Here is an 11,477-nt window from a genome sequence, read left to right as displayed (position 1 = left end):
ACAACGAATAGAGGTTGCCACGTTCTTCCACAAAATGCGTAAAACTTGTAGCAGAAATTCAGGGTCTAAGTCAAAACCTCATCAGTGGGAGCTGAGTTAATTTTTTCTTTGCTCAATTAGCTGTCGATCAGCTATATGTTTATTTAGACTTAAGAATTATCTGTTCCAGATGCAAGCTAGGCTACCCTGAGGCAACACTCTCTACGTCTGAGTAAATTGAATGGGTAAATGAAATAAACGAAGTAAAACTACGGGGTACAAGGCCTCAAGCAGATTACTGAGGTGGTTAGATGGATTGCTACAAGGACAAGGGATTTCCCATATATAAGTTAAACTGGCAATTGCCTTCCTCAAAAAGGGAGGGCTTTTAACTCGGCCTTTTGTTCTAAAAGCGGGTATAAATCTAGACCAATATGGTTTTGGGTCGGTTAAGTTTTCAAGGGTACCACATAGTGTATCAACGTATGTGTCTTTCCAGCTTACAATGTAAAAAGAGAAAAGCAATTTAACAAAATTTATCATTACAGCTCAATTTTTGAGTAAATTTTACCAATTCTTGCATCCGGCACGACTGCAACGACAAAGCCGGTGATAGTTCGCAAGTAAGGTACAGTTTTCCGAAGATTTAAGCTTTGAAATTAGTATAGATTGTAGACATCAGTTATCCTGAGGAGGGTTTTAATCGGACCACTTTGTGGAACAAGCGAGATGTGTTTTTACACGGGCCAGTGTCTCGTTGTCTTAGCGATCGAGCACTTCACTGACGACATGCCAGGTCACCGTGACTTCAGTGCGTAAACAACTCCAAAAGTGGCCACGCATTGTATTCAGTTCAGTTTCCACCTGAGTTTTCCCTCGGGGACATCAATGTGAAAAGGAAAAGAACAAAAGCCTGAGAGCAATTGATACCTAACCCCAAGCAATTAGCTCTTCAAACTTTTTTCTTTTCAAACACCACAAATTATTTATAGTTTTTACTTTATTCAGAATTATTTCTGAAAATATAGGTAATGGAGTTTGCTAGTTTGGTTTATCAGCAGTTTTACAGGACGGTTGCTGCAAGGACAGCAACTTTATTGCCTTTAATTACTCGCTCCCTCTGGCTACACCTTCAGAACATTTCCATTGAAAATTTTTAAAGAGAAAAGAACAAAAGCCTAGTGCAATTGATATCTGAAAAGAACAGAAATTAGCTCTTCAAACTCTTTTTTAAAACGCCGCAAATAATTTACAGCTTTTTCTTCATTCAGAATTATTTCTGAAAATATGGGTAATGGGAGTTTCGTGGTAAGCAGCATTGTTAGTTTTGTTTATCAGAAGTTTTCGGGGACGTTTGCTGCAAGGACAGCAATTTCATGGCCTTTAATTACTCACTTCCTCTGGCTACACCTTCAGAACCTGTCAATTGAAAATTAAGACCACCAAGTCCGCCACTCCGTCCTCGCGGGTCTTCTCGGTGATTAAATAAAGAACGCGTTTTGTTTTTGCTCAGTATGTCACTGACTCTGTCAGGCGGTGTTCATTTTCAATCCATTTTAATTACATTCTTTCAAAGGTTCTGGTGCAATAGCTGGTAAACAAAAGCATAAAGTTTACACAGCAGAACACAAAGTTAACACATGTAAGTGAAGAACACAAATATCTGAAACATGTACGTCAATCAAAGTGAACAGGAGAGCGAGATGGAAAATAAACCCTTCTCCATCTTAGCGTACATGAAAGGTTTCGCTTCTAAAGCGGTCGATACCTGTTAGTGATCAAAACATAACTTCACCTTTCCCAAGAGATGATGAGAGATGAGGAGATAGATGGCCAAGGGACCCCCCGTAGTGCCGAGTCGGCTAATCATCGCATATTCAGCAAGAGCGAGTGGAATATTTGTTTTATTAAAAACACCCCAGATAAATCTTCCCAATTTTTTTTTTGTAAGAGCAAACGGAATGTTACAATGTAAAAAAAAAAATCAGGTTCAGTTAAACTCATCTTCATACGTGCGCATTGTGTGATGCAATTGGCTAAACCCATGGTGATTTAGCCAATGAAAACTCTTGAATTACATCATCAAATGATTCAGTTTTTAATAAAAATTATTATCAATGCTAGACCCTTTTGCATGCCGCTCGCTTGCCTCTCGTTTCACTTAGATTGTTTGTATCAACCTAACCGTTAACGCGAAGAGAAAAAAGCCAATTACGAACCGTACGTCTACGGTAAATTTTAGCCCTCAAATGTACTTGATGGCCCCGCTCCAACACGAATGGTCACGGACCTCTACTTTGAACTAGCATTAGGAACTTCAAATAACAGTATTAGTGAAACAAAGAAACAAACGTTATCAATTAAATTGCATAATATAGTAAGAGAGCACGCACACAGGGCGACAAATTTTTCTTTTTAGTAACTTTTAACGAAGAGCTGCAGTTAGTAAAAACCAATCAGTAAACTGAAACAAAAAGTGAAACGTACGAGTATCGAGACATAACATTTTTCCTTTCAATATTATTCGTATAACATAATGTCTTGGATGAAGAAGGGTGGTAAATTTTTAGCTTGGAAAGAAGGTAATAACATGTCGCAAGCGTGGAATACGAGGGTGACTCCCACGCTTGCATGAGACAAATGCTTTTTAGGGCTACTCCAAACCCTCGCAGGTGCCTTCAGGGTAAAAAAAAATTGTGCGAAACGAAACGTCACAACATTAGCTGTGTTCAATGGTTGCTTAACAAGGTAATTAGGAGTGATTCTACGTCGTGTATATGGATCTAGAGTACACCATACAGGCGAATAGTGCTTTTCGTGCGCGCTGATTGGCTAGCTCAGATGTGATCAGCAACTTACTTTCAACTCTGAGTAGCTTTGAGGCAAAACCGCATGTCAACAGTTAAAGTTCCGAACGTTTCTCAGAATATTGACAGAAATGAGCTAATTTTTGGTTCTTGTGTATGATAAATATATTTGTTGACTTCGCCGTTTCGTAAATATCCACTACTATTCACCTCCAGTTCGGTGAATAATTGTAAATTAGTGAACAATCTAAAATCCATTTATTGACAGATAGTCTACACTGAGAGTAGATCAACAAATTGTTTGCTTAGATCTGGCACTGTTTCAACCTCGTTTCCTGAAACGTTTAAGCTTTGTAAGGTATTCTTGGACGCCTCCAAAATACAGAGCAGATCTGGTAGGCATTCCGACGAGAGACAGTTAAAAGAAACATCCAACTCGGTGAGTTGAGATGAATGTTTTGAACCTGCAATGTTCCTAATTCCGCTATCGCATACTCTGCCGTTTCTTAACCGTAAGCACTTCAGTGGCTGATTAATGCTGTTCAAAAGACACCCAATGCTACCACCCACAAAATTACCATTGAGATCCAAAGATACGAGGCATGGAAGTTTCTCTAAAACCTTACAAAGATTCATCATATGGCTTTCCGCCAAGGAATTGTAAGACAGGGAAAGTGCGCGCAACTTTGTAAACTTTGTCATCTCTTGGAAAATCGTTGACAAATCGATGCTGACGTTGTCATAATAAGCCAACCCATTATAAGACAAATCCAGCACTACCAAGTGGTCTGGATTTAGAACTCCTAAGAGACCGGAAAGTCTGTTATCTCCAAGTTCTACTGCACTAAAGGAAAAGATACAGAGTTGAACAAAACCAGTCTTTGTTTCTAATGCTCTCAATACCGTGTCGGGATTACTGTAATTAACACAAATGTCTGCATATACGGTAAGAACTGACATGACATGGGTAGCCACATTAAAGGAGGTTCCACTGGCAACTTCTGTCACTTTGCTGTCTCTATTTGCTGCAATGACTGCCGTGCAGAGAGCGGTACTACCAAGGAATCCTGAAAATTAAACCATTTCAATCAACATGATGCAACTTAAAAATTCCCTTGATTTGCTGGTTAATTTTCTTTGGGAACTTGCATATCAAGTTGCATTGCATTAATTGTCATTGTATTCAGCATCCCTGACAATTGTGAATTCATTAGTGTGAGTTTTAACATATGTACATGATGAACTCACTGCAGAAAATTTCAGTTGACTCAGTGGTGCAGATTAATTTATGTAGATGTTTTTGACCAATGCAAATTTAAGAAATGCAGCATGTATTTTGTATTCTCTTTGTCAGAACTTTGCTGTGTTACCAGCACAATATGATCTTTCCCAAAGGTCACTTTACCAGTTTGTATTTTAACTGAAGAATATAAGTTTGCATTATTTTCATTCTGGAAATAAGATTTTAATTACAATGCAACACTTCAACAGTCCCATACTCACTGGCCTGGCTCTTTTGCTAATTCACGCAAATTGTGTGCCTAAAAAATAGCTTTTCTTCAAACTTCAAAAATCCTTTGAAGAAGTCATTCCCAGTGGCTAGCATCTAATTTCTCCTTACAATATCACCCCTGAATCAAACATTTAGGAGTCACGAGCATAAAGGAAATGATCAACAACAACAGGAAGCTATTGATTGTTAAACAAATTTCCTTTGTTGACAACTATGAAAATCTATCAAGAACAGTATGGAGAATATGCATATGGATGTTAAGGTGTAAAGGGTAAACATACAGTTTGTGATCATTGCTGTTTCCAGTTAAGATTTTCACATCATTGCTCTGCAATGACTTTATTTTCATGAGTCATTGCCGACAATTTTTATGACATTCTCCTGGAGTTTGCAGTGTATCATTCTCCAGATAATGATGGTTTTTTCTTTTTAACATAAAACAATAGATTAAAAGATACAACTATCGCTGAAGTAGAACTGCATTAAGTTTTTTAATGACTTCAGATAAATTAACTTGATTTGCCCAAGTTTGTATTTGTACAGGAGACATAGCTTGTTGTGAGGCACTACTTATGGAGGGAGTTTTTTTCTGTATTCTGGAGACTTGAGGGAAATCTTGATGGGTTGGCATACACTGTTTGCCTCTTTCAGTTGCTTGCAAACTACATTTAGAGTAAGTTAACTCTTAATGACATGTGTGCTGATTTTGGGGGTTCATGACTGAGATATCACATAGACTTCCTAAAAGAGGATGAAATATTGGTTGTAAGAGAAAAAAAGAGAAAAGGAAGTGAACCTTTGCACAGAATGACACGGCTTCTTGTAAGTGTTGACCACACCACTGGTTGATCAAATACAGAAAGTAAAATTACTGCTCAATTATTGCAAAGCTATTGGAGGTCCAAAAAATATTTTAGGCTTGATGCCCAGACAAACACAGTGATATTGTAAATTATATAACAGAAAATGGATCAGCAATACTCTTTACCTAAGTATACATCTCAATCCAACCTAAAACCTTAAACAAGACACAATAAATATGTTATGGCTCACAGTTTTAGCCCCGAATTCCAAATAATCCCACTAGAAAAACCTCCTACTTGCGATCAAGTAGATTGTAAGAATTCTGCCAGCTATGCAAGCTTATAGACATTTATCAAGCAGGCATAAGATGGCATATAATTTTGAGCACAATGCCAGAATAATGTTCAAAGGCTTCTTTAAAATTTCCTTGATGTTACAGTTCAACAGGAGATAAATTCTGTAGCCTTACAGAGCACCATCAACAGTTAGCTTGCTTTTCTTTCTTCCACTTCAGGAAATTGACCTGGTAAAGTGTTGTGTTTTGAACTTCAGTACACCATCTATTCCTAGAAATTTTTACCCGTTGTTGGTAGGAATGAGAGCCAGGGGGGGAGGGGGGTTGGGGGGTAGATAAATTTTAGCATAATTTTCAGCATCATGCTGTGTTTTTCAAGTGACCACTAACTTCTGGTTAAGATTTTTCTCTCAGTTTTCAGTTTCTCAAATTTCATAGGGTTTATGAACTCACAGTGCTGCAATATTGCATACCTGGGGGAAGTAATAGGGGTTTGAAAAGTACTATTAAATAAATTCAGATTTCTTGGGTCTGCAATTAGGTAATTTATAATCAATTAAGTGAAGAATAAATAACCAGATAAATAATGAATAAATATGTGAAAACGTAGGTAGAAAGAGCAGCAATTAATTCAAAAACTCTATGAGTAAAATGTAAAAGATCCGTTAACAAAGCTGATGGAGCACTCAAGTCAATGTAAACCCCCACACCTCTGGGGCTGGAACATAGCAGGGCATTTGCAGAGAGTTTTCCGCCATTTGGCAGGCAAAAGAGCATTGCATATTGGGGAATTTGATGGCTTTTGAAAGCCATCGAGGATCAGCAGGGAAACGGACTAGAGCACTGGTACTGGAATTGAAAAGTGAAAAGATGGCTGCTTTGAACATTAGAATGTAAGAACGTTTGGATTATATTGATTGACATAATCAGCTTAAATGATCCATATGATAAAGTTAAAGAATTTATATTTGCCTCTGTCTACCACCTTTTTTTTTTAGGACTGGGGGATTTGGATTTGAGCAGAGACCCTTAAGCTTCAATTAGACGAAAGAGTTGGCCTTACAGCACTGAGCGCTTGTCCAATGTCCCGGGCAGAGCTTGGGTTTTACAATGACTGGTGCATAAAACTTTCACAGTACAACTCACCAATGTTTCTTTGCCTTATGTCAATAACTTGGACTTTATCAGCTTCACCCCTTTTAGAAATGTACTCAACAACTGCCCTTGCTACAAATTCCTCGTTGCATGGGGCCCTTGGAACTCCGCTTAAAACAGCTACAGGCGAAGGCCAAAATTTCAAGACCTGCTGTATCAGACATATACTTCGATTGTGAACAGAAGCAAGAAGAATAGCTTGAATGACCTCAAAGGGAAGCAATCTGAATCCTTTTTCAGTCAATTTCGGATAATGGAGCACAATTTTTATGCATAAACTTCGGAGAGATCCACAAGGTTCCGGTGTTTTCGACTCCGTCATTTTGCAAAATTTGTTGTGTATCCCGAGCCCAGTCTTCACGCGCGTTGTGTTGAGTGACTAAAACTGTCACGCGATCACGCATTTATTTTTCTTTCGCTGTACTTTGCTCTCGCTTTCCAACTCTTTTAGTTGTTTCTTTGAGGGAATATTTCAAGATAAAAACAGAATAAATGCACCATTAATGCTGATAAAAGACAAAACATGGCACCATTGTTAGTGGCGGGAAAATATGTAGCCGTTTGCAGCCGGTGCTAAGGGCGGGCAGATGATAGGAAAGTGCACCTGGTGCCAGCGCGGGGAAACTTATTTAATGCGTAGTACTGATCTAATCTGGCCGAACATTTGTGATTAAATCATTTACATAAAAATTCTCTCCACAAAACTGAATAGTCTGGTTAATAAATGTTCTAAATTTGTGGTGATGGTGGGGGGAGGGGGGGGGAGGGCTTCTTCTCTTCTCAGATGGGTTAATGATTAAAGAAAAAAAAACAATAACATAAAAAGGCCTTGCCTCCTTTAATACATATATGGTGGTAGGGGAGCTTTTCCTGTTCTCAGATGGGTTAATGATTAAAGAAAACACAGCAGTAACATGAAAAGGCCTTGCTTCCTTTAATACACATAGTTAAGGTTGACCATCTAGATTGAGTTTTGGCCGGCAGTCAGTTACAATGACTATCTTAAAGTTAAAAAGTTTGATATCAAAACAAATTTCGAACACAATCTCTTCCTCTACTAAGAAACATTCCAGGTCAGTTACCCCTAGTCTCCCTCGCAGCCGTTTTTAGTCTCGTCACGCAACGCTCCTCCCCACAAACAGCGTTGCGTGACGAGACTAAAAACGGCTGCGAGGGAGACTAAGTTACCCCCGGCCTTCAGATATCGAAAAAAATATACTTTTCAGAACCTTTTACGCGTTTCCTTGGCATGACAGTCACAGTCACGACTTCTCCCTGGATTCAGGCTTAGTTTATTTTCGTTAGATATCAAAGCCCGGACTTTTCATCCTTTTTTCTTGGGAAACCATTATTGCGAATGATTTCTTTATACACCTCTGCAGACTTTTTGGGGGTGCGGGTTCGACTAGGATCATTGAAATCGACCCGATGTATACCAAAACGAACACGATATCCTTCCATCCATTCAAAGTTATCCATAAGAGACCAGTAGAAATAACCTTTCAATCGTACCCCGTCCAGGCGGATCGCCTTTAAGGCTTCGTTCACATAAGACGTCAAGTAATTGACTCGTATCTTGTCGTTTAAGGCTTCTTCACCGGTAAGTTCAGCTTCACCATCGATGGCGAAACCATTCTCTGTTATGATGATTTCAGGGTCATTGTAATGCGTTTTCACCCAGTTGAGAAGCTTACGCAAGGCCCAGGGAGTATTGAACAACCACACATTGGCACCTGGTAAAGGAAGAAATGGCTGGGAGATTTGTATGAAGGTCTACCTTAATGCTAAGGGATGGGGGGAGGGGGTGCTGATGATTTGGGGGGAAGCACACGGTTTATTTTGGGAGGGAACGAAGGGGAAATCAGTCGTTGCCAACAGATAACAAAGGGGGACTAAAGAAAATTGAGTGCCAACAACAGTTGATGAGGGGCAACCTCGTTCCCAAGGCCTTTTCCCTTCGGGGTTGGACGGGAAAAGGCCCTGGGAATGAGGTTGGATGAGGGGAGAGGAAGGATCGTAAGAATATTACAGAGCCTTATGAGGGGATCAGGTCTTATTTTTATCGTGACAAATCCAAAATCATCTTACCCCCCCCCCGCCACCGGTCCCCTCCTTACTCCCAGACTGTAAATGATGACAGGTCCTAGGAGCCTATTACCTACTGGACCCTGATTAATGATAAATATGGTAGGGACTATGAAAGAAATCGACTCACCTCGCTGCCACGAAGGATGAGAAGACGTCTTCATTTCTTGATCGGTCATGTAGTTCCAGTCCACGCCGGATGGGAATGCTTGATGCTCAATAAGGAATGCACTGTACATGTTCAGAGCGAAGAAATCCGCTGTTCCTTTAATGAGTTGTTTCTCTGGCTCAGTGAACTCAGGAAGTCTGAGGGAAAAGAAAAAGGCACATGATCAGGCATGGGAAATGAAAACTGATCTGGGCACATGACTGAGTCAAAAAATAGTCATTTGTTTGTGTTTCAGTGCAAAAATAATTGAAAATTCTAGATTGACATCAGTTCGTTCGTCGATTGGGCAGTTTCACTATTTGACTCAGTATAAAATCAATTTGAAGAGTTTAATAATATTCAATGTTTCCAAGCTGCAGAGTTGCTAAGTTTCATTTGATTAGACCTTTCAGTTTATCTATCTATTGTAAGATGGGTTTTATTTAATTCACTTAATAGTGACAGAAGGCCTGGCTGGGGTGTAGCTGTGCCAGGAGTACCGTGCTTTTCTGAGACATTTCCGTCACTTTGACGCATGTTAGCTTGTTCCATTTTCATTACTCATCATTTTTGCCGTACAACGGAGAAGAGTCATACGTTCAAAAGGTCCTCATTCCCTCAATCAACTACGCTCTCGCCATCTTGCATACGAACCTTTGCTCAAATGTTCCTTTTTTCCGGGAAAACGCGCTAGCAAAAAAGCGCAAGAGTCAGCGGCCTTTGTTTTTGTTTTGTTTTTTTTACCGCTCTTTCTTGTGCTGCTGCGTTATGACGCTCCCCCGCAAAAAAAAAAAAAAAAAGAAAAGAACCCACGATTGCAGGATACTTGCATACTGGACTTAATATCGCAATTAACTGTCCTACCTGTTCGGAATTCCTTTAGCGTCACTTTTCTCTTTAACCGTCTTTTTCATAATGTCGGGCCAGTCCCCGTTGACGAAAACTGGATGAGCAAACCAACCGAGCCACCACTCCAGACTACGTTCAGCGGCATCCTTGTCGGCTTGCGTGTTACTCTTAGGCTCTCCCCATTGCACATTGAGAATTAGGGATACTTTACCTTGCTGTGAGGTACGGAACTGTTGATCGTATGTATGCCATGCCTTGGCGTGAGCAAGAAGCATTATGTAGGCAACTAATGGAGGTAGAGGGAGACTTTGATCAGCATGGAGAGACATGGAAACGCAGTAAAATGGACAGTTGAGGACAAATGAAAAAGCTGGTGTGGGTGAAAATGTTTTGCTTCACTTTGCTTGAGAAAAAAAGCACACTTTAAATACGTATAGTACATGAGAAAAAAAAATTGCACTTTGAAGGCCATATGAAGAGTCCGAGAAAGCAACGTAAGAACGATATTTTGAATAAACATGCTGACAACAGATGTGGCACTATTGCGTGACTACAATATGACATTGTCACGGTAATGAGGAATAAAATATTCAAAAGAAAAGAGAAAAAACTGCGAAGCTGTGGCTCTCCCCTCACTATCCTTTCATTTACATTGCTAAGCTGAAAGGAAAGACTAAAAATAAAATTTGTAAAGCCAGTGTCGGTCTTTGATTTAATTAACAAATATTTGTATTTGTATTCATTCACAAAAAAACCTCTTCAAAGAAAACAAATGTTTGATAAGGAATTCTTCAAACATAAGTAGGAAATATAACAGTTCAATTACCTTTGTATACCGATGAGCGAAGGTCTTTCTTCCCTGGAGGTGTTAAACCGAATCCGTGACCAAGAAGAGCGGGTTCCCATGGCTCATTTATTGTGATCCACCACTTCACGCGATCGCCAAACGTGTCATAACAAAACTTGGCGTAGTCGTTGAAAACGTCGGCCATCTTTGGGTTCAACCAGCCATCGTACTCGTCTTGTAGTGCTTGGGGAAGATCGAAATGGTACATAGCCACCATCGGCGTGATGCCATTTTCTAGCAGCGAGTTTATCAAGTCGTTGTAGTATTTCACTCCTGCATGATTCACTTCGTCAGTCGTGCCCTTTGGCAAAACTCTAGACCAGGAGATTGAAAACCTGTAATATCCCACTCCGAGGTTTTTCAAAAGCTTGATATCCTCGTCGGTCTTGTGGTAAGAATCACAAGCTATGTCGCCTGTTTGATTCATGTACGTGTTACCCCCAGCTTGAGTGAATTTATCCCAACTGCTTAAGCCCTTTCCATCGGCGTTCCAGCCGCCTTCGACTTGATACGCAGAAGTTGACGTGCCCCACATGAAATCATCGGGAAATGATCCATTGAAAAACTCATCCCGACCTTCAGCCATGACAGTTTAGGCTCATCAGGACGAGTGATAATATTACCATATCGCGTGACGTTGCCTTGGCGGCCTTGCACTTAACGGTTAATCACGCGAGAATTAGTTGTGCATTTCAGAAGAATCCTTTATGAATGAATTTTTATGAAAATCATAAACTACTGTTTTAAAACAGTTTGAACGGTATCCCTCCCTTTCTGTGTGAATTTTACACACGGGCGAGAATGAATTGTCGCGCCTCATTGTGACGAAACCAGGAGCACATTTAATTAATAGGCTCTCCCGAAAACCACTAAGCTAAAGAAGTTTTCCTAATTTTGGTGTCGGCAAGTTCTTTTCAGATAGGCATACATACGTCTGTTAAGCTTCCTATCGTTTTGAAAGCAAATCGAGCTCCATCTTTTGTCAGCGCGAGTGT

The 11,477-nt window shown here is 39.9% G+C and overlaps 2 protein-coding genes across 2 annotated transcripts; both read right to left on the bottom strand.

Annotated features, from left to right (window-relative positions):
- Nucleotides 1-1,865: 1,865 nt before the first annotated feature.
- On the bottom strand, nt 1,866-7,282 carry LOC111323342 (leucine-rich repeat-containing protein 14-like). Its single transcript, XM_022926668.2, has 2 exons — nt 6,545-7,282; nt 1,866-3,853 (listed from the first exon to the last, which is right to left on the bottom strand). The coding sequence occupies exons 1-2, from the start codon at nt 6,873-6,875 to the stop codon at nt 3,060-3,062; spliced, it is 1,125 nt and encodes a 374-aa protein (XP_022782403.1). The 5' UTR covers nt 6,876-7,282; the 3' UTR covers nt 1,866-3,059.
- A 181-nt stretch (nt 7,283-7,463) lies between these two features.
- Nucleotides 7,464-11,459, bottom strand: LOC111323341 (cytosolic beta-glucosidase). The gene is made up of 4 exons (XM_022926667.2): nt 10,462-11,459; nt 9,651-9,921; nt 8,769-8,944; nt 7,464-8,286 (listed from the first exon to the last, which is right to left on the bottom strand). The coding sequence occupies exons 1-4, from the start codon at nt 11,066-11,068 to the stop codon at nt 7,862-7,864; spliced, it is 1,479 nt and encodes a 492-aa protein (XP_022782402.1). The 5' UTR covers nt 11,069-11,459; the 3' UTR covers nt 7,464-7,861.
- Nucleotides 11,460-11,477: the final 18 nt, after the last annotated feature.

The sequence above is a fragment of the Stylophora pistillata genome, chromosome 10 (assembly GCF_964205215.1).
Source record: "Stylophora pistillata chromosome 10, jaStyPist1.2, whole genome shotgun sequence".
Taxonomy (NCBI): Eukaryota; Metazoa; Cnidaria; class Anthozoa; order Scleractinia; family Pocilloporidae; genus Stylophora; species Stylophora pistillata.
This window is presented reverse-complemented; position numbering and strand designations above follow the sequence as displayed.

Coding starts and splice junctions, on each gene's coding strand:
- LOC111323342 (XM_022926668.2), bottom strand. CDS start 6,875: ATGACGGAGTCGAAAACACCGGAACCTTGTGGATCTCTCCGAAGTTTA. Junction 3,854..6,544: donor CATAAGGCAAAGAAACATTG/GTGAGTTGTACT, acceptor TTTAATTTTCAG/GATTCCTTGGTAGTACCGCT.
- LOC111323341 (XM_022926667.2), bottom strand. CDS start 11,068: ATGGCTGAAGGTCGGGATGAGTTTTTCAATGGATCATTTCCCGATGAT. Junction 9,922..10,461: donor TCGCTCATCGGTATACAAAG/GTAATTGAACTG, acceptor TACCTCCATTAG/TTGCCTACATAATGCTTCTT. Junction 8,287..8,768: donor TCATCCTTCGTGGCAGCGAG/GTGAGTCGATTT, acceptor TTCCTTTACCAG/GTGCCAATGTGTGGTTGTTC.